We start from the raw sequence: 20,656 nt of genomic DNA, 5'->3' as shown, positions 1-20,656 counted from the left end.
TGACGCACGCTGTGCTTTGTGTATCTGGGAGCGCCTCGTTATAGTTGGTTCCCGTATCGGGTTCCGCGCCTGCCCCCGTGTCCAATAAGAAGCTCGAAAGCGCTCTTTAGGTTACCTTGGACTCAGTAAGGAACTGGGAACTTCTCTGTACTTATGTGTATCAGACTACGACAGCTGTACTCACTACCTGCCACACCTGTTGTAAAATTAGGTACAGTGGCGGCTCGAGTGGTCTTCCCGGATACCTTTATGAAAAGACCTACCCTTTTTCCGGGGACGTCAATAGCTGTACATGTACCAGCGTTACACACTACTTCAAGTCAGACGTGGCGTATGAGGAACCTAAGCGATTCACTTCGTCCCGACCTTCAATCATCACCATGCTTGACAACATCACCTTGGTCGTCTCGCGTTGGGAGAGGGAAGATATGTCATTGGAGGCCATCAACTTACTTGGAACGATTTTGGCGGGCGTTGGATATGGTGCGCCACTTGTCATTACATCGTCAGAGCCATGGTATTAAGGATGCAAAAATACTACAGGAATGGCCGTCGTGCTCTTTTTTATCTCTCTCGGGGCTTTCTGGAAGAGGCAACCGAGGATGAGGCCGTTCAAGGTCATATCCTGGGCACTGTGGCTCCTGATTTTGGCCACAGTTTGCTTAGCATTTCAAATCCAATGGACTTTAACTGCAGACGTTACCAACCGAGACTATCCCGGAGGCTCGAACCGATTCATTCAGAATAATCCGGGGAACTGGGTGAATGTCATGGTGAATACCTTGTGAGTGGTGTTTCCTCGCATCGAGATACGGTCTACTAAATGATTTACAAAGGTATGTCATCCTGACATGGACCTCAGATCTTACCATCGTGCGTTTAAGACTTGGAATGTCATCTCGTATATCTGACTAAATGAACGTTATAGCTCTACCGTTTCTGGAACGTCTGGCAAACAAGACGCTGTGTAATGATTGCACCCTGTCTCCTCCTTCTTACCACAATAAGTGTGTTTGTAACCATTAGTAGTAATAATGCCAATGCTTATACATGCTGAATGCAGTCACCGGCTCCTTTTCACTATACAAGCTCGCTACTCCTGGGGATACCATTACCGCGAAGGACAAAGCGGATTGGTCCATCGTCTACCGCACCATTTCACTCTCCTTCAACGTCATCCTCACATGCGCTATCATCCTCCGCATATACCTGGTCTCTCGAGACGTTCGCAAACACCGATTCCCGCGAACGCCATGGCTACAAGAACCTTACTTTCACGTCATCACTATGCTCACTGAGTCGGCCTCGTTGGAGACTGCAGTCGGGTTGGTGTACATCATCACCGTCGGCCTGAACAGTCCACTACAGAATGCGTTCCTACCTATCTTGGGCCAAGTCCAGGTGCGTCTCCCGCATCTATTGTTCGTCTCATAATACTCCGTCTGACGGGATACAGGTCATTTCGCCCATGCTGATCATATATCGTGTGACAAGCGGTCGAGCCTGGAAAAAGGACACGGTTCAGGTCGCACTGTCTGGCCCAGAATTTTGCCTGCCTACTACGACGAAGGAAGACAAAACATCGGGGTCACCAGACATTCCTGATCGCTCTACGGCCTCGTTATCCCCCTTCTTTCCCTCAATCAACGAGCGAAGGTCGTCGGAGAAGTGGAGGGCTGGTTTCGGTGTAGAACGCTGGACAAATAGGGATCAGTCTATCCACGAGGTCAAGAGGCATTCACGCTCATTATCGGCAGACCAATATAGTATGACAAGGACTTCCAATGCTCAGCCTACGGTTACAGTCAGCCTGGCACCGATCGGCGTGCCCTCTTCGCCATATCCTGACAATGGTTCTTCAATATCCATCGCCGGTGATGATGGCAGTGACCGTTGGCTTTCTTCCCCGCTGTACTCCGAATCGTTCCAATGTCACCCACCTGCGGAGTATCGAACGGTGCATCCTCACGCCTCACTAGGAATTGACACCAGCTGCCTGACTGTATTTGAAGGAGCCGAACCCTCGAACAGCCCGTCATGCGGCGAATCATCCCGCTCCAGTGGGTCTCAGCACCCGTTACTCCCAAAGCGTTCTTTCCAGTCATCCTTCGGTAGCGAACTAACCCCTACACCTTCATCGATCGCCTTTCCTTCTGCCGCCTTAATCGAGAAGACTTCAAGCGCCAAGTTGCCTCCACCACATCCCTCTAGTCTTCGAAATGTCAGGTCCTGGGAAGGGCTTACAAGGCAAGCTGGTGGAACACGGGGGAGAGCTTACAGTGTGGACTCCCAGAATCGAAAGGTGACGAGACAGACATGGCCTGCATCATGCGGGTCGTAGCAGAGGCTAGGAGGGAGGCAATGGGTTGACATATCCGCCGTTTCTTTCAAGTTTCTTTCACATGCATACTACTTGGTCTTCCCCACTTCCATTTGCACGTTGTATCATAATACTTTGACCGCTTCAACAATTCTGTATCCTCCATAATGCCCCATAGACGTACTGTATCTACTATATAATGGGAAAGCAGTCTCTAGACAAGCCACGTGCGAGAGCCCTTTTTGGAAGCTCCTATATTCGGTAATGTCGACATACTGCTCTCATGTAGATAACGTGTGGCCCTAATCACCGCTCTGCAGTTGTTCTTGCACGCTCTAAGTACCATGTAGGATTGCAATTGGTTAACGTTGTAGTGCGTGAATCTGTTTCGTCTGAAATCTTATGTGGGAGAGCAGTGTCCCACGGTCTGAAATGGCAACTGCCGTTTATGGCCGTTCTGCGACGGTGGCACTGTGTGGCGACTTTCTGTCTCTTTCTCGAGCTCACCGCAGTACAGTCAATTACCCCGTGGTGGGCCAGTACCCCGTAATGGGTCACCTTCCAAATGCGGGCGCTCGACACCTCATATGGTGGAGTTGTGCTCCCATTCAAAGCTTTGGAGCATGATATCATAGCATTCTTGGCCTTTCGATGCCAGCCCTCACCGTAAACAGTAGGTGACCCATTACGGGTACTGGCCCACCACGGGGTAATTGACTGTAACATATGAACCAACGGGGAGCAAGACCCAAATGAGTTTACGTCTAACCAGTTAACGGGGAGCGAGATCGAAAAGATTCTACGTGCACGCTGGCTTGATACATCTTTTATTGGCGTTCAAGTGAGTGATCACACCAAGATCACACTGGTGAGATTGCACACATGCTGTGATATTTGGTCTCTGTGGAGTCTACTCCTCATAAGACGACGGGAAGCCACCGATACTTCCTGATACCTCAAAGAATCGCAATACTTCCAGCCACAAAATTCCAGTGTCACGGTCCCGATGATGTTAGATCAATGTCACGAGGAAATGGGCCACATCGAAGGAGACATTGTCATTGGCTTTATGTGGGACTTTCGTGCCAGTGGGCTTTAAATTTCAGTTGAAGTGGTCATCGAAGTACAACGGTCAATATCTGTGCGCGAGCACGGGTAACTGCTAGTTTGCCTTGAGATCGAGCCACTTGCCGAGGAAATGTTCATGAGAGTCTGGATCACCTGATTTCGTTTGTCTCAGAATTGAGACTCCGCCGAAGTGCAAGTCGCGACGACGGTTTGGCGGAGTCGACTGTGACGACTGGCGATGAGCCAGTATTATCCCCTTCACGTCTTCGACCAGACCGCCACACAGGCCCTTCCATCCCATCATGCCCATGGCGTCCACTTTGTCGCGCCCGACGTCATAGACGGCAGCGATGAGCCCCGCGTCTGTTCTGTCAAAGGTTGCAGCAGTATCTTGCCAGCCTACTATGCCCTCAAGATGTGTGAGGACTGTAGGAGCAAGCACCGATTTTATGCGAGCACGAAGAGAGCGAAGAGAAGGAAGGAGAAGGAGGCTGTGTATGCTGACGGTTGGTTCAATCCACTGCTCCTGGCTGGAGGCCTCTACAGCTACAAACTAAGATATCGTGCTTTTGCGTTAGGTTTCATAAATCAGGATGTACTTGTACAGGACTCAGCTGGGGCTCTTAATCAGTCCGAGGTGAGTCTTTCTTCTTCCAAACGCGATTTTCTTTCGTGCAAAGAGTTCTCACCAGTCTACGTTCCCTTTGTTCCATCTTACGTTCAATGAGTCCAATCCCGTATAGGATAACTGAAACTAATCTGTAGACATCTTCAATGCGAGACTCAATCGACCCGCCTATGGCCAATCTTATCTCTCAATTCCCTCTACAGACGGATATCAACACCAACACCAACACTGAGATGTGGGCCACTCAGGTTGACCCCCGACTACTCAGTACTTCCTCTTCCGAGCTTGCAGCAGCCCTCGCATCATCATCCCATCCATCTGCTACTTCTTCCGTCCCAGCTCCAATCTCTTCTCTACCTCTCTTTGAGACACACTCTCAAACACATAATACTTCTCCAGTTCTGGTTCCATGCCCAAGCTCCCAATCCAACCCGTCGCCCGCCTCCATACATGGTCAACTCGTCATGTCAACCTCAACTCCCGTGAACACTACTGCGTCTGTTCCTGCTCGATACTGCAGTGTGAAGGGATGCAAGGCGATCATCCCGAACGGATACTTCTACAAGATGTGTGGATCTTGCAGGGAAAGGTAGCTTTGCATTGGTACACACAACGGAATTCTTTGCTGATCGGCCATAAAATTTGATCTGATAAAAGGTACAAAGCGTACGGGAAGACGAAGAGAGATAAGTGGAAGAGAGAAAGGGAGGAAGCTTTGAAGACCTTGGACAATTTGAAGCAAGAGGAGGACGAGAGACGGAAAGCCGCCGGGTTGACTGTATGTTCAATTCCTCCCAACACTCAAAAATCAGACCTCTTACGCCCCATTATCCCTGGCTCTGTAATCTCAGCCCATGGCAGATTTGTCGGTGACCGAGCGTCGCGAATTCGAAGATACGATTCTTTCGCGATTACCACCGCCAGGCCCGCAGACATGGCCCCCGACGTCACTTGCAACGCTTCCCGTGCGCATGTGCACGGTGTCGCATTGTCACGCTATCCTATCTTCAGGTTACGAATTTAGAAGATGCGAACAGCATAGAAGGCAGAACCGTCATCATAATCAATTGAAACGCGTGAGGGAGAAGGAGGTGAAGAGCGTTCCGATCTTCTTGAACGGGGAGTGGAGGAAGGCCGAGGTTCCCTTTGGAAGGGACGGTGACGATGAGGTTGAGGACGAGGGACAGAGTGGGAATGAAGGAGAAGGGGCCACCAATGAGAAGATGATGGATAGGTCTACGGATCAGGTGGCGAGTACATCCGCAGCCTCAGGTGTGGACGCAGAGGTACATCCATTATCCTCTTTATTCTTCTCCAGCCTTTTGTCTCACAGACCTCTTCGACCTTAGTCAGATCCGAATCCTACGGTTGATCCCTCATTACCTCCAGCAGCCCGTGGAATACGACGTGCCAATCACCACTGTTCCGTCAAACCTTGTCATAACTTGCTCAACCCGAACGTACCCTTCAAGATGTGTGAGGTCCACAGGCTGAAGGATGCTGAGTCCAGAAAGCGCAAGGCGGAGAGGAAGGAGAAGAAGAAAGTCCCCGAGGCAAAGACGAAGAAGGATGAGGACACACTGGTGCAAGGTTCTGGTAGGACAGGCAGAACTGCTGAAGGTAATTTACGGCCCGGTGAAACTCTTCAGGGCGATGAACATGTATGTGCAGGCAATGTCCCCTCCCAGGAGGAATCCGTAGACGACGAAGATGAGGCATCCGTATCCAGAGCCTTGATCCCTTCGGGCGATGAGGCCGGGAGCTGCAGTCCTTCTGCGAGGTCGACTCCGAGCACCCCTGAGTTCTCTTCAGCTCATCAGCACCAAACCCGAATCATCTTCATGGATCCACTCGTCCCACCGTCGTTTAGCGAATCCCAACCAGATTCTCCACGTACCCTCAACTCCAAACAAGACTCTTCTATCCCCGCCCCAGATTCTACATCTTTCAGCGACGCGTCTCAAGTTCCTCCCTCCGATCCACGAGAAGCTCCTTTCGCCACAGTCTCCCCTTCTGTCACCATGCGGGGTCCACTCGTCCCGAGAGCCACCAAGTTTATTCATTCGCCTCTGGCCAGTATCGGTCGTGTACGGTCTGACGAAGCCGCCTTTAAAGCTGCGACGGAGGCGAGGGAAGCGGAGGTGGCTGCGAGGGTCACAGCGAGTCTCGCCCGGTTCCTCCCTCATGTCCCTTTGAATCGCGACTATACTCCTGGACCCACAGGAGCCTCTGCCTCTGCCTTGCAGATGAAAGACCTCCTCACGCCAGCGTTGCCGAACGCATCGTCGCAGGCACCATCCACTGTCGCTCCCGAGCCGGACGCCACTCCAATTTTGAATGCCGTTTCCTCTGCGCCTCCAACGCCCCCTACTTCTACGCAGTCCAGCGGAAGGACGACCGATCCTACTACCAACACAACGCCTGTTCCTGCTCCTGATGCTCCCATGCCAGTCGAGCAAGTCAAGAGAAGAAAGAGAGCCCCCAACTCGGACCCAGCAGGACAATCCGCTTCGACTACCCAAACAGAGTCGAAGTCGATCAAAGACCAGAAGAAGCCATCCGCATCTCCACGTCAGCATACGCCAATCAAGGCTACCCCACCCCCACAGTTCCCAGATCCTACCTCCCTGCCTCCAGGCTACCCCGCATACTACGTCCCCGCGCCATACGGTACCTCACCTTACTACGGCCAGCCACCTCCGCCAGGAATGTACGCAACTCAACTGATGCCATATCCATATCCACCTCATATGTCCGAGGCTTCGTCCTTTGTTTCGGCCCCACCCAACTGTTATGGAGAGCTCATGGCACCGCCTGCATACTTGCCACCCCCTTCCGGAGGATATGGAGCCGTGCAGGCTGGTTTGGCGGGGTATATGTATGCACCCGGGGGAGGTTGGCAGCAGTATGGGCATACGATGCACCAAACGGCGCTGTACAACGGGTATCAGCCATCGGGAATGGTAGAAGACGTGCACGGCAGTGAGTCAACGAAGGTAGTGGAGGATGGAAAGGTGCGTTATAATTCACTTCCTGCTCTACTTCCGGGGAGCGTAGTCTCATTTTTGGAATGGGCAGATCAAGACGAAGAGATCGGCAAAGAGGAAAAGGAACGACGAAGTTGTGGAGGTCACTCACGCATCTGCCAGTAGTGCTGCTGCCATGGTACCTCCGTCCATGAACTCTCCTCAACAGGATGCGGCTGTTTCGACATCTCTGTCTATCGACACTCCCGGGCACACCTCTGCCTCCGACCAGCAGACCGCCCCGCCGGTGAGTATTTACCGACTTATTGCGCCTCGAAGTCACTAACGATCGCTGGACGCTTCTTCTAGCGACCATGCGCAAACACGACATGTCATCGTCACATCCCCAGCTCCACACCTGGTACGCTATGCGAGAAGTGCAAGTCCAAGATCAAGAAGAGGCTGGAAAGAACGAAGCAGAGGCTGAAGCTCGAACCCAGGAAGAGCATCGCCCCGAACGAGGGCTCCACTAGCACTACCCATTAGACAGCTTCGGCTGCCCTCTAATATACTCTGTCGATATGTATATCACTATAATCGTATCTTAACAATATATTGATCGCGCATAGCTTGGATTATCTCAAATCTCAGTGCTTGATTAGCTCTCAACCGAAGCCCCAGCGGCAGCGAGCGATTTATGGAGAATGATATTCCTGCTGTCTCGAGACAAAAAAACACAATGTGGCGCGCCTCATATATCGGTGTACCGAAAGACTTAGGGCCGTTGCTCAAGAGATCGGGTGCAGACGCTATCTGGAAGTCCAAGTATCCCATGTGGGTTTATTTTTGTGTAAGATGTACAGAGTAGAGGGTCCAGCAAAACGAAGCGGTGTAATAATGGAAGTGCAGCGTGATTAGGATGTATCGTGTTGAATAAGAGACCGGACAAAAAGAGACGATGAATGCAGCAACGAGCAACGATAATAGATAAAAAATGAGGAAACATAGACAAGTATAAAGTACACACGTTCTTTTAGAGCGACCCACGTTCGTTGTCGCCTGAATCGACCAAGAAAGCGTATCCATACGACCAAGGAATATGAACAGGAATGTCTGAGCAGAGAAGCTCAGCTCATGTCCATAGCCTCATCCACATTCGCAGTCGTCTCATCGCCTTGCTCGCTCTCCAAATCGCTGAGGCTAAATATGTCTTCCGCACAGTGCTCGAGCTCCTCCCACTGCGCACACTCCTCAGCGTATGCAGCCAGCGCCTCAGCATCTTCATCTTCGAAGGCTTCGAGATCTGGCTCAGCGTAGGTCGACGGCGCGTAGGAAGCAACAGCAGATTGAGGAGCTTCTTCTGTTGTTTTCATATTAGTATATATTTGAGGCTGTACTACTTTGAGTGACAAATGAAGTGGACATGAGACATACGTAGTTCTTGTTCCCAGTTCTCCATGTCTGGATCCCAGGAAGAGCCGACGTCGTCTTGGAAGGATACACGGTAGGTATGCTGCCTCTTGTGGTTTGTGTTAGCCATGATGCGCCTGAAGAGCTGGAACGAACATAGAATCAGCTATTTGTGCGTCCAGATGTCACCACGCATCGTCTCGGACGAGACCATAGCGACGCGCAATCTAGTGGCGGTCATTTACCGCAACCTGCATAGAACAACATACCTCGTCATTCAAGGCTTCATCCGCATCCTCCAATTCGTCCTCATCTTCATCCATACCCACGTCGCCATCAATATCTGGCTCCGATGAGCTCTCCCATTTCCTCCCCTTATGGACCTTCGCCTCTCTGGCCTTGATGGCCCTCTCCACACATCGCTTCTTAAACTTATCCCTCAACAAGCTATTTCCATCCTCTCTCTTCGCTCCCAACTCCTCACCGAAGAGCATGCCTAGGGGCTCCTTACCCTTCTTCGAAGAGTATGCCGCGCTGGCCCTCCGTCGGCTCTCTGAAGGCTGGGCATACCGCGAAGCATTGGACGAAAGTTGAACGCGCGATGACGATGACGAGGCTCTCTTTGAATTATTGAATGCGGGAGTGAATTGGCCACTCTTACGCGCCTGAACGGCGGATGTGGGTGACGATCCTGGAGACGCGGAGAGTGGGGACGATGTGTGGGGGTAAAAGTCATGGGGTGAGGGTGTGCGCGGGTAGGACGGTGTTTGGGGTAGTATTGAGTGCATCTCTTTCAATTACGACGATAGAAAGAAGACTGCAGACGATGAGTAGATGAAAGTAAAGGAAGAGAATGAAGGACCAAGGTCTCGCGCCACATTTGTTTGGCGCGTGACGCGTCAATCAACAAAGCGCGTGACCGTCACGCGTCGCGTCATCTAGAGTCACGCCATTTCTTCTCAGCCTTTTCTTTCCTCTTTGCCACCGGCGGTTGTCGTCAACTCCTTCTTGCATGGTAGACCTTGGATTCCTAGCCTTAACCTCACCCATCTGCCGTCATGGCATACAGATGGACAGTTGCGTTCAAACAGGCTATCGCATTGTCGAAAAAGTTGATAACTCCCCCTTCTCTCCAACTGTGCCTCTTCCTCACGCTGGACTTGCGCTGGGCTATTCTCTCTGCTACACTTGTTGCCAGGGCTACAACGGACCCATTGAATACTTGTCATTATGCCACTCAGCCACTCTTGTGCATCGTGTGGAGCATCGACCCATCACGATATTTCGGGCGGCCCTCGTCCTCTGTCGTTGACCCATATGCACGTAAAACCTATCTGACAGGATCATGGCGACATGTCCGCGGACATCCTGCGATATACTCTACGTTCACCTGATGGAAACTTCCCAATGTCCATCTCCGTATGTTTCTGTTCTCCAGCTCTTTCTCCATCTCGTCTGTCCCTCGTCATGTACAGAGCTACCTGGACGCCATCTGGACGCCACCTACCATCGACCTCTTCTCGGCTAGGCATTGAAACACCCAAACCTCCTTCCCTCCGTTTCGTGCTTCTGACCATTTTCTAGCTTTTCGCTTCCCGGTATATACACTAGACTTATGGGATACCGACGGTGGCGTTCCCCTGTGGCTATCCCTAGCCGACTACTTCCAAATGCCTTAGAGCCAACCTTCTCTCCTCCATTACTCCCTTCACAGTGCGACTGACTGCAGCCTTACCAATGTTCGGGTTATGCGGCCACAATGGGAACAGGGGGGACTCTCAATAACTCGGGCATCCTACTTTGCTCGGAGACTTTTCTGCTTTGACAGCGTACCCCCATGCTGTGTGGTGTATCAGTGGCGCGAGCGCGAGTGCTTCTGTTCTTGATACATCTAGTCACGTCCTCTCTGTGGTTCGATTGACTCTGTACATGCAGGGACCTCGCCCCTACTTTTAGTCTGACTGCTTGCGCGATCTCCCGCTGCGTTGCTACAGGGTCTTTTACTCAACTATCGGCGGGAGGTAGCAACTGTCAAGGCCAGGCGGGGGATAAGACTGCCCGACGTTGGCTACCAAGCCGGCATCATCGCTCACTCCATCGACGGCCATGATTTTCCGACCGCCAGGAATTCTTTTTGTACGATCATCCAACTCCTCGCACATGAAGTCCCCCTCGCTATTCTTTTCAATGAAGCCCGTCGTACGTATGCGGAACCCTACCATGAGCCGTGCTAGCGCCCAACTGCAGGCGCAGATACTATCTTGGTCGGCGCTCGGCGGTAGACAAGTTTTTGTGTTTGTTTTCTAAATTTGTATGGACTCGACTACTTGGGGAGATATTAGCCTTCGTCATTTCTCCATGCCCGTATGGATCGGCATCCCCTGGCGTACTAACCTCAGCAGTTCTCGGCCGGCTCTTTCTTCGCTGTTTCTCCATTTGTGTCTTAGATCGACGGACTATATTCGTTTATGACAGGGCTGTTAGTAGGATTGTCTACAGCGTAGTTCGTGGCTGAACCTTATGCCAGGATTGTTCTACGATAGGCTATGTGGTTTGTCGATGTGCCTCAGCCAAAATAATAATAATATGTCGCAGTACGAATGTTTGTGTGCTCGTAGTCTCCGAAAACAAGTATAACCAGTGGCCTCCTGAACTGTTCTTCAACCGGCGGCAAATACAGATGCGGCGAATATCATTTGCTCCCGCGAACGCTCTGAGGTCAAGACAGCCACTATCGGGGTTATCTACCTCGCTCTCTTCCTTACTTCCACATATTGAGTTCAGAGCTCTGTAGTAAAGTGGTCTCACTTTCCCTGTCGCCGGTGACACAACCCTGCTAATGAAGGCTGCTAAAATCGGTCATCTGGACTGCAGTTTTAGGCAATATCAACTCCACCAACCATGGCGGCCGTTGTTTCCATTCTGTGGCGCAGTAAGGGCTTACCCAGTAGCCTGATACCGGCGCTTTGATATGATGCATATGGCTCGTTGAAAAGTCATCATGATACGCCTCCAAACTTCTTGCGCTCAGCGACGAGCGCCTCTCGAGTCTCCTACTTACGACCACCTCTCCTCAGGCTGCCAGCTGAAAGAAGTCTGCGTGAACATTCGGGGCCGCTCTTGGAATATTATTGTCTCTTTGTGGGTCGTGGGAGTTGGTACGCGCTAGCCGAGTCTTTAGCTCGAATCTTCTTATTCGCGCGCGCATCCGAGGATAACATGGTATGCGTCTGGCTCACGGGACATCCGGTGGCGTTCGTAGCGTTCCTATCTGAGGTATCTGACCTGCCGAGGTGTGAAGGGAGGGCACTGATCTGGATAGTGCAAGCCGCTGGCGTTTGCGGGCGGTCTGAAGCACGGTGGGCTTGATTCCGGGGGCGGTTGATGAAGCCGCCAGGACCGGCTCAATCAGGTACGATATTTCGCGCCTGCCAGATTGGCTGCTCTTGTTCAGTCTTGTTCTCCTTCAAACATGTCCTTCCTCCATATCGCCTAGCGTTGATTGCCGCTGCTACCGCAATCGAGGCCGGTATATATACCCTCTGTTTACGGTAACATACCTTGCTTTCTCGACTGCTTCTCCCGCCCGGACTGTCTCTGCATCATGCCATCCTCTTTTCTCGCTTACAGGCGAGACTGGTGCGTCCCGGGCGTCACCTCATCCAGAACATAGCTGACCTATTCTGTAGCGCAACTTTTCAACAGCGCAGACAGGCCAAGCTCGATGAGCTCGCGCCCATACTTGATGCCCCCCTCACCGAGTCAGAGTCTAAGATCCACTCCCTTTCCCTTTCCGAACTCGTCGACCGACATCAGGCAGGCTCAGTCTCCTCGCAAGATGTTATCTATACGTATGGCAAGAAAGCCTTTGCTGCACACAAGGCCACCAACTGCCTCTCCGATGTTATGATTCACGATCTACTGCCCCCTACGGGCCATGTCGCGCTCAACGGTAACGGCGATGCGTATCGTCCTACGAAGGGGAACGGTTACGCGAACGGCCATGCGGATCTGTCACCCTCACCATCAGTCTCCAGCGTCGATACATTTGCCGAGGATTCAGAGCACCCGCTATCTGGAGTTCCCGTCAGTATCAAGGACGTCATCGACGTCGAGGGTTATCCAACGACTATGGGATACTCTGCCAACGCTCTCACACCTGTTCCCTCTTCTGCACCCATCATCCATCTCCTCCGACGCGCCGGCGCCATCCTGCATGTCAAGACGGCTGTACCCATGGGCCTCTTATCCCTCGAGACTGACTCTGAACTCTTTGGCCGTACTGCAAATCCCATCAACCCAGCGTATTCATCTGGGGCGTCTACGGGAGGCGGAGGTTCGCTTCTCGCGATGGGGGGCAGCGTGATTGAGTTGGGCTCGGACGTCGGAGGAAGCGTGCGCTTACCGGCGGCGTTTTGTGGGATATACGGCATGAAGGCGAGCAATGGAAGATTTCCGTCGACGGGCGTTGCGGTTAGTACGCCGGGGTGCGAGGCTGTCCCGACGGTGGTATCGCCCATGGCACGACGGTTGGAGGACCTAGAGGAGTTTTGGAAAAGGGTGATGGCACTGCGGCCTTGGGAGATCGATCGAACTGTAAGTGACAGTTTCGATGGTTCCTTCAATCTCCGGCGAATAAGCGCTAAATTGATGATAATTATGATGATGGTGGCCAGTGTATACCGATGCCGTGGCGGCCGACGTCGTTTGAGGGGAAGAAGATGCGAGTTGGTGTGCTGTGGAATGACGGTGAGCGTCACACTGCGACGGACATATCCTTGTTTAGAGTGATCACTGAACACATATACAGGTATAATCCCGATGTCGCCTGCAGCACTTCGCTCTATAAATATCGTCATCGAGTCGTTGAAGGCTCGAGGGCATGAAGTTGTAGACTTGTAAGTGTCTTTTTCAGTGGGATATATTCTGTGGAAGTGGGTCATTGAATGGAGAAATGTATACAGTAAACCACCTACGTTCGAAGTCCTCAAGGCAGGTTATCAGCTCGCCTTCGCAGAAGGAGGGGCTCAGATCGCCGCCCCCCTTCGTCCCTTCGAGCGCCTGAACGGTGGTATCAGCTCAGTGATCTCCACCTATCGCCTACCCTACTTCATCAAGAATATTCTGGCCAGCTTCTTGCCACCGAAAGATGCCGAGCTCGTTCGAGCCTTCCACCCGAAGTCCGTATATCGTATGCGGGAGCTGGTCGTCGAGCTAGATAAATTGAAGCAGCAGTGGCATGAGATGTGGCTGGACCAGGGTATCGACCTTGTAATCACTGCACCTTGTTCAGTGCCGGGACTGCCAGCGGGTGGCACGACGAAGGCTGGGCTAGCTACCGCCAGTTACACTTTCTTGTTCAATATCGTACGCATCCTGCATTTGAGCCCTTCGTGCGTCTCCGTTAACGATCCCTGCTTTTTACAGCTTGATCTCCCTGCCGGAATTGTACCAGTAACGACTGTTTCATCGAAACTCGACGCACTACCTTCCTCCTTCAAACTTTCGGACCTTGACCCATCAGCACAAGGTCCATATTCTATGTACGATGCTGACAAGATGCAGGGTCTGCCTGTAGGTGTTCAGATTGTGGGTCGGCGGCTAACAGAAGAGCACGTATTGGCGGGTATGCGGGAGGTGAAGGAGGCCGTAGCGGCCTGGGATGGTAAGGATGTACGAACAGAATGGACACCGACTCTGTCATGACGGTCACGAACGTGGTTTTATTGGTTCTCTTTCCGATTATCGTGCGCCACACAATTCCTCTCTTCTTCTTTCGTCCACTTCGGCCGTCTAATCGGCCTCTTTTTTTGAGAGTTGACTCTCACCCTCTCTTCCGGACCCGTTCTTTCCGTGTACATCACCTATGGTTCTTTCCCTTCGTCAGCTCCACGCCACCGTTTCACGAGGAACATCATGTCTCATCTCACTACTGCACCACCCCCCTCCCCAATCCTTGTCCACCACCATCATCAATATCTATCTATGTCCCTAGGCCTTTTCTTGATATCCCGCATTTAGCTCTTTTTATGGTGCTCGTACACGTCTAATCCAACATCATATTGGGTAATTTGTACTTGGTTTGCTTTATCCCCTAGACGTATGGTATGTAGGCACCCGTGTAAATCCATGACGGTCTCTCTCATTGGAGCCCGTCTCTTTCATGTCCACACCAGCGATTCTTCATCGGAGGTGGCGAAGAGGCGGCGATCCGCCAGACCATGGCGAGGCAAAGGAAGCATTCCATTTCGGAAGGTTACCCTCGAAGCACTTCGAATTTCACTTGCTATCATGAGGTCGGGGATCTTCTAGGGCGAGCATAATATGCGCATTTATTCAAATAGATGAGAATCTTTCAGTTTTGAATAATTTGAATGCCTGAATCAGGGCAGGATGACGTCAGACGGGCTCGGAACTACAAATATTATGCGCAAAGTCAGAACGCTCCCTCGACTTTCCGCGCCACACCAGCAACGACCAGCTCATTCAACCTTCCAATGAGCTTACAGCTCCGAGGCAGGCCCAAGGGCCTCAGGTCCCAGGTCTACACATGCGCTTCAATCTGGTCTTGAGCCAACGTTGACACAAGCTTGCAACATGTCGTGATGCTCATGATTATTCACTGTTCTAAACAACACCACCTCTGTCGACCGTTTATTCCTGAAGCTTGCGGTAAACTCTGCAATGGTCTATGATTGGTCTATGAACTTGTCGGTGATTAAAACCAGTGGGAGACCATACCAAGCCCCACCGTGAACATATTGGTGCCCAAAGGTGGCTTCATCGCCGCGATTGCGTGGGTAGAACAGCTGATAAGCAAGACCAATCGTAGACGCACGCCATGCCCGTGCTCCTATGTTCATCGCGGGTTTGCACTTGCTGTGTACTCCCCTCAGAGGAAGCATGCGTTACGGTGAGTTCTTTCTCCCACTGCAGACAAAGATGATTCTGACGATTGTGGGCTTTCAGGTCGAGTATACACCATCTGGGAGCGGAGACGGTGCTCTAGAAGTGAGTGCACGACATTGTCGTTTTTGAAAGACAGAATTTTGAGCCCAGCAACGTGCATCCGAGCATCGTGCTGTCACAGAATGACAGGGGCTACTACAGATGTCGTACAAAGTGCGAGGTCGGCTGTCATTGTTTACGTTGAGATTAAAGTGCAATACGTCCGTAAGTTGCTCAAAGCGGATTAGACTTGGAAGACCTGCTTGTTCTCTACTGACAGTCGCTCGCCCGGTAATCTGCAGCTCGACATCTGTAACCGACTGTATTCGACGAGGTCACACGTTCCTTGCTAAGTATGCTCCGAGAGCCTGCTGCAAGCTTCTCTCGCAGAGGTCAACGGCAGTAGGTACATGTTATCTGCATGGACCAGCTGCAAGGTAAGCGAAGCGGATAAATTTTCCCATGGTGGAACGGTGACAGTTCTTTACTTTATAAGCCATCTGCTGCAGAAATTCATCCGTGGAAATACCCCCGCTTCGCATCCGCTGTGTTGACATGAACCCCGTTACTCGGCTTTAAACGGTACACCCATGACCGCGAGTGCTGAGGATATAGCGGCGGTGTAAGTTTTATTGAAGTAAGTGTTTTGTGATATGCAGCTAAACTACGTGTTGATTTTTAGGAGGATACAAGCGTACCTTCATCTCGCGCCCGTTGGTGAGTGCAAACATTGTCTTTGACCCGAATCCGTTAAGTAACCCGGCCTTCTACATGTGCAGTGCTCCTCTACTACGGTACAATTCGAATATCCAATACTCCAGGCACCCGAGAATCTGACCGCAGTCTCACAGATCATCTCCTCACACTTCCACGCGAGATTCGAATTGTTTGGCGCCGGGCGCGTTCAAGAGGGTCCATCTGGTTCTTCCTGAACAGATATATACCATTTTGTGCCAACATAGCAGGTTGGCGGAGCTGTCTTCATTTCTCACTTGTATGATGTCTGACAGTCAATCACCCACAGTCGTTGTTTTGGCGTTCACTGATCTGCTTCATACCCAAGAAGTCAGTCTTTCCCCTAACACTGTTGCACAGTCCTTACTGAACTCATGTAATTTTCGTCTTATTAGACGTATGTTCTCTCTCCCATATTATGTTGCTTCGTGTCTCAAACTTCACTACAGATGCGGCGGCTATGGCCTGTTCCGGGAGATCATCCTGCTTCTCAACCAAGTTGTTGTCTGCAGTGAGTAGTTATCTTCCCTCAGATTTCGTTGACTGACCATGGCCACTAGTTCTCTTGATTTTGCGCACCTGCGCACTCTATGGAAACTCTCGCACACTTGTCATCTCGTTCATTATCTTGTCCATCGTATTGCTTGGTGCCGCCGGTGTACGTCTTCCTCATTTCTGTCCCTATTACACACAGTTTCTGAGCCCTTCAAACAGTTTTCTCTGTCTGGACATGGTGCACAAGACGTCGCTGAAGAGCTCAATATCCCGGGGCTGGGATGTTTTTGGTCAACATCATTCTCTGCGTGCGTGCGTTCGAATGAGGGAATCCGCTTTTATGGCTGTTCTTGCTTATATAAATTTGTTTCCTCCATTTTAGCGGCACTCGTACGTCGTCATGGCTTTTCATCGTAAGGTCATCGTTCTGATCTATGACGGCCGACAGATGTGGCTACAGCATGGGAAAGCCAAGTTGTTCTCGATTTAGTCGTTATCGTTCTGACCATGTATAAGTCATGGCGAACAACCCGGCTAGAAGGACGCAAAACGTTTCGCACGGGAAGTCGCTTAGTAGACGTTGTTTACAGAGATGGTAAGTGCTTGTTTGTATCATGAAAAGACCCCTGTTCATTCTAACTTTGCAATCCACAGGCGCAATATATTTCGGGTTCGTCCCCATGCTCCCGTCAATGTGTTGTCTCAGCGATGCGCTGACATATCCACAAATAGTATAATGCTCTTGTTCAACGTCGGCAACATTCTATCTTACTACGTGAGCCATTCGTCTTTGTTTCTCTCGTTGCTTAGTAGCTGACTCGCGCTGCAGCTCTTCCCGGTACGCGTTACTGTTCTTCACATCACAATTGATCCTGACGTCCGCCCTAGCCACTGCTCAAAGGCTCTCTAGCAACCTGTGCAACCTGGTCCGGTTCCCGTCCCTTTTTGTGCAATCCCGCGCTCACAATCACTCCACAGCGTTTCCGTCACCATGATTTCTCGAGTTCTGCTCAACATTTCCGAGGCAGCCTCCCCACCGGAACCGGACGACACAATTTCCTTAGAAACTGTTCTCTCTGTGACCCCCTACACAACGCCTGCGCATAGTAGGACAAATCGACAATCCTTACAAGGGCTCCAGTTTCACACTGCCGGCCAAAGGAGTAGACGAATAGAAAATTCATATGATGATGAAGATACATATCATGGTCAATCGACTGGCGGGCGAGGCTCAGAACACGAGGTCATAGAGGTTGTCAGGCATAATCCAGAGGATCCTGGGTAATCTGCTAAGGAAGTCAGTCCTTCGTTTATTTGTACGAGTATTATATGTGATGATGCAGCCAGACCACCTTTTCTCGACCCAAAACGGACAATCTTGCATACCCAACATTTTCTATATAGTTACCGTTTTGAGCTCGAACACATCCCTCGACGATACGTTCGACCATTCGATTTTTACTGCGCTCTCCGAGCTGACCGCACCATCAGCAAGACAGACCTGAAACAGATACAATTCGTCCGCAACCCTCCTCATCTGTTCTTCATGGTGACCGTCACTGTCTCGCCTCGTTGTGCCCTATCATGTAGCCCCTTCAATGATCTGTGCAACATCGGACGACTTTGAACCTTTCATTTTTTTTATGTATAAGAGCAGCGGCCACTGGATACCACTGTCCAGCAACATTTGATCCTTGAAGTCGCTTATTCACAGCCATGGCTACCGTCGACGAGTTACAGGCAGTGTACGTGGCTGGATATCGTGCCCGCAATGACGCTGCCTAAATAACAGGCTCTCTGCATGCAGTAGGTCCACCAATTACCTTGACGTCGTCTCATTCTTCTCTGGTCTATAGATGATGGTCTCAGAACCGCAACGGTTCTAAGCAATCCCAAGGACCGCACTGCAATGGAGACAAGTTAGTACCCGTAGTAAGCTCGGGAACGGAGAAAAAAGCTCCGGCTCGAGGACGGCTTCGCGTGCGAGATGGATCTCTGTGGGATCTGGAGAAAAAGAATGAATACCGTGCCGTCGAGATCACGGCCCCGATGGGTTCTTCTATCGCGGAGGACTCAGCACTGGCAGCGGGTGTGGGTAGGTGTGAGTATCTATTTAGTGTGAGTATGTGCGGAGATCGTGCGGTTGCGCGCGATAGATAGCATATGGCGGTGGATATGCAGCCTGGAAGGTGTTCTCAGTGGGACTACGGATAGAATGGTGTTGTATGCAGGATGACGGATTCGGACGTCAACTTACTGTAGCTCTGAAGATCCATATAGTATTTTGGGTGCACCATTTACACTCCGCTACTTACGCTGCACGACACCCATATCTGATCCTACTTTCGTATCAGAAGATATCCCAGGCGTAGCTCACTCTTACAGCTATCGGTGGCTGCCCGAGAGCTCACGCTCTCCGGAAATGGTGAGAAGAGAACGGGAAGCCTAGTACTAGGCGGATTGCCACACAAGCTCGAGACGCAACATGGAAGAAACGAAGAAGTCGTTCGTGAGATCAAGCGTAGATAGATAGAAGGATACTGTGTCTTTCAAGGGATTGAATTTCGAAGCCTGCCAGTGGACATGGCGCCACAGTGCTTGGTCGACGTACTTAGGTGGCACCATCGGAAACGGAAGTAAACGCCACTCCGGATCGCTCCGATCAATCAACGAAGATCCTCACTGTGGCCCTCGACCCTCAGAGCAGTCAGGTTTTTGACAAGACCTTCCACCCACTCGACGTTCAACGTCAACATTCAGGCAGTCCAACGGTTTGATGAGCAGACGCGACGAAAAGAGCGGATTATTTCAAAAGAGCGACGGGTGAGTAAGTAGTAAGTACGAAACCCAGGTATTGTAGGACACCGCACGAAATGCGTGGCCAAGAGAGTCAAAAAAAAAAAAGAAAGTCCACGAGATGCAGACAAGAACGACCGAGGACCCAACCGACAGCAAGAACAGCAAGAAAAGCAAACAGACGACACAGATTACCAAAGAAAGTTCAAAAAAGAGAACAACGCAGCACGACGCTCAACAAGGGAAAAGAACAAGTCCCTCGGAATATCGGCAAATGTCCAACTCTGCAACAGCAAGTCGCCGAACCTGTCCCACGGGTCCGTTTCCTTACAACAACGCGAAGATACCACCGACAACGCCGAGAGCAGCAGCAGCCCACATGCCCCTGCCGGACTCGCCCAAGACCATGCCAGCCGCTCCGCTCGAAGAGGTGGTGCTGCTCGAGCTCGAGCCTGAGCTGGTGGCAGTCCCGGGACTGGAGCCAGAGGTGGCGGAGCTGCTGCCGGTGGGGGTCGCAGATGCGGCGGGGAAGGTCGATCCGGCAGCTTTGACTTCGAAGGGCGCAGACGTGGCATAGATCTATTTTTATGTAACTTAGTCAGTGCCAGCCCGTGTATTCCGACTGAGAACAACGGAGACGGGATACGGTGATGAAAACGGAAGGGAATGAGACGTACATCAGTTGAGTTCACGATGTTGGCCAAAAGGATGGTGTAGTTCGTGGCCGGAGTGAGAGCCGCCTGCTGCTGGGTGATGGTATGAGAGCAGTCGGCATTCTGGACAGAGGCGATGATGGCCATGGGAGCCGTAAGGATCGTAGGGTCGCCATTGGCAAGACTGTTGTTGAAGAAACCAAGAGAACGAGGTTGGAAAAACAAGCGCTCGGTTTGAGAAGACGCGAGGAATACAGGGAGAAAGAAGAACATACAGGACTTGGAAGGTCGTCGCGGGCGCGTTGTCGTTACAAGTCCATATGAGGGTATTTTGGGACTGAGCCACTGTATACGTCCGGAGGGCGAATCGTATGTGAGACAGTGCGCGAGGGAAACATCATGAGGATTCGCACAATGTAGAAATAATACTAATTGAACGACGTACCCCACCAGAGGCTGTCTCCGCCGGGACTAGTGATGCTGAAAGCACTGGCGTAACCAGCGAGAGAAGCAATAAGGGTAGCCTTGAGCGTAGAGGCGAACATGTCTGGAACGGCGAAGAGGAAGGAGGGCAAGAAGCGGCACAAAGGAGGTGGGAACGGACGAGTAAAACGGACGAAGCTGAGCACGCTGGGCA

The 20,656-nt window shown here is 51.4% G+C and overlaps 5 protein-coding genes across 5 annotated transcripts; 3 read left to right on the top strand and 2 right to left on the bottom strand.

Annotated features, from left to right (window-relative positions):
- Positions 1-3,647: 3,647 nt before the first annotated feature.
- Positions 3,648-7,518, top strand: STEHIDRAFT_139253 (uncharacterized protein; the record flags this gene model as incomplete). Its single annotated transcript, XM_007303795.1, has 8 exons — positions 3,648-3,894; positions 3,967-4,025; positions 4,154-4,605; positions 4,674-4,794; positions 4,868-5,302; positions 5,366-7,030; positions 7,095-7,289; positions 7,352-7,518. Coding segments are annotated over exons 1-8 (3,183 nt in total), but the record flags the coding sequence as incomplete, so codon positions are not given.
- A 312-nt stretch (positions 7,519-7,830) lies between these two features.
- STEHIDRAFT_168341 (uncharacterized protein) lies at positions 7,831-9,180 on the bottom strand (the record flags this gene model as incomplete). Its single annotated transcript, XM_007303794.1, has 3 exons — positions 7,831-8,342; positions 8,417-8,537; positions 8,662-9,180. 3 exons carry the CDS (start codon positions 9,178-9,180, stop codon positions 8,110-8,112), a joined length of 873 nt encoding a protein of 290 aa, XP_007303856.1. The 3' UTR covers positions 7,831-8,109.
- Positions 9,181-11,769: 2,589 nt separating this feature from the next.
- Positions 11,770-14,536, top strand: STEHIDRAFT_121231 (amidase signature enzyme). Its single transcript, XM_007303793.1, has 6 exons — positions 11,770-12,031; positions 12,082-12,988; positions 13,069-13,141; positions 13,203-13,290; positions 13,357-13,759; positions 13,820-14,536. Exons 1-6 carry the CDS (start codon positions 11,997-11,999, stop codon positions 14,096-14,098), a joined length of 1,785 nt encoding a protein of 594 aa, XP_007303855.1. The 5' UTR covers positions 11,770-11,996; the 3' UTR covers positions 14,099-14,536.
- Positions 14,537-14,865: 329 nt separating this feature from the next.
- Positions 14,866-18,091, top strand: STEHIDRAFT_168339 (uncharacterized protein). Its single transcript, XM_007303792.1, has 18 exons — positions 14,866-15,305; positions 15,362-15,565; positions 15,643-15,777; positions 15,837-15,962; positions 16,023-16,057; positions 16,120-16,134; positions 16,192-16,305; positions 16,365-16,405; positions 16,523-16,586; positions 16,636-16,733; positions 16,790-16,878; positions 16,953-16,960; positions 17,019-17,165; positions 17,225-17,240; positions 17,303-17,345; positions 17,400-17,408; positions 17,459-17,496; positions 17,549-18,091. The coding sequence occupies exons 4-18, from the start codon at positions 15,931-15,933 to the stop codon at positions 17,853-17,855; spliced, it is 1,056 nt and encodes a 351-aa protein (XP_007303854.1). The 5' UTR covers positions 14,866-15,305; positions 15,362-15,565; positions 15,643-15,777; positions 15,837-15,930; the 3' UTR covers positions 17,856-18,091.
- A 1,259-nt stretch (positions 18,092-19,350) lies between these two features.
- On the bottom strand, positions 19,351-20,591 carry STEHIDRAFT_168338 (uncharacterized protein). Its single transcript, XM_007303791.1, has 4 exons — positions 20,465-20,591; positions 20,295-20,364; positions 20,044-20,203; positions 19,351-19,945 (listed from the first exon to the last, which is right to left on the bottom strand). Exons 1-4 carry the CDS (start codon positions 20,562-20,564, stop codon positions 19,694-19,696), a joined length of 582 nt encoding a protein of 193 aa, XP_007303853.1. The 5' UTR covers positions 20,565-20,591; the 3' UTR covers positions 19,351-19,693.
- Positions 20,592-20,656: the final 65 nt, after the last annotated feature.

The sequence above is a fragment of the Stereum hirsutum genome (assembly GCF_000264905.1).
Source record: "Stereum hirsutum FP-91666 SS1 unplaced genomic scaffold STEHIscaffold_6, whole genome shotgun sequence".
Lineage (NCBI taxonomy): Eukaryota > Fungi > Basidiomycota > Agaricomycetes > Russulales > Stereaceae > Stereum > Stereum hirsutum.
This window is presented reverse-complemented; position numbering and strand designations above follow the sequence as displayed.

Coding starts and splice junctions, on each gene's coding strand:
- STEHIDRAFT_168338 (XM_007303791.1), bottom strand. CDS start 20,564: ATGTTCGCCTCTACGCTCAAGGCTACCCTTATTGCTTCTCTCGCTGGT. Junction 20,365..20,464: donor CGGAGACAGCCTCTGGTGGG/GTACGTCGTTCA, acceptor GGACGTATACAG/TGGCTCAGTCCCAAAATACC. Junction 19,946..20,043: donor ACATCGTGAACTCAACTGAT/GTACGTCTCATT, acceptor ACATAAAAATAG/ATCTATGCCACGTCTGCGCC.
- STEHIDRAFT_121231 (XM_007303793.1), top strand. CDS start 11,997: ATGCCATCCTCTTTTCTCGCTTACAGGCGAGACTG. Junction 12,032..12,081: donor CTCGCTTACAGGCGAGACTG/GTGCGTCCCGGG, acceptor CCTATTCTGTAG/CGCAACTTTTCAACAGCGCA. Junction 13,291..13,356: donor GGGCATGAAGTTGTAGACTT/GTAAGTGTCTTT, acceptor AAATGTATACAG/TAAACCACCTACGTTCGAAG.
- STEHIDRAFT_168339 (XM_007303792.1), top strand. CDS start 15,931: ATGACCGCGAGTGCTGAGGATATAGCGGCGGT. Junction 16,587..16,635: donor CAACCAAGTTGTTGTCTGCA/GTGAGTAGTTAT, acceptor CATGGCCACTAG/TTCTCTTGATTTTGCGCACC. Junction 17,497..17,548: donor CTAGCAACCTGTGCAACCTG/GTCCGGTTCCCG, acceptor ATCACTCCACAG/CGTTTCCGTCACCATGATTT.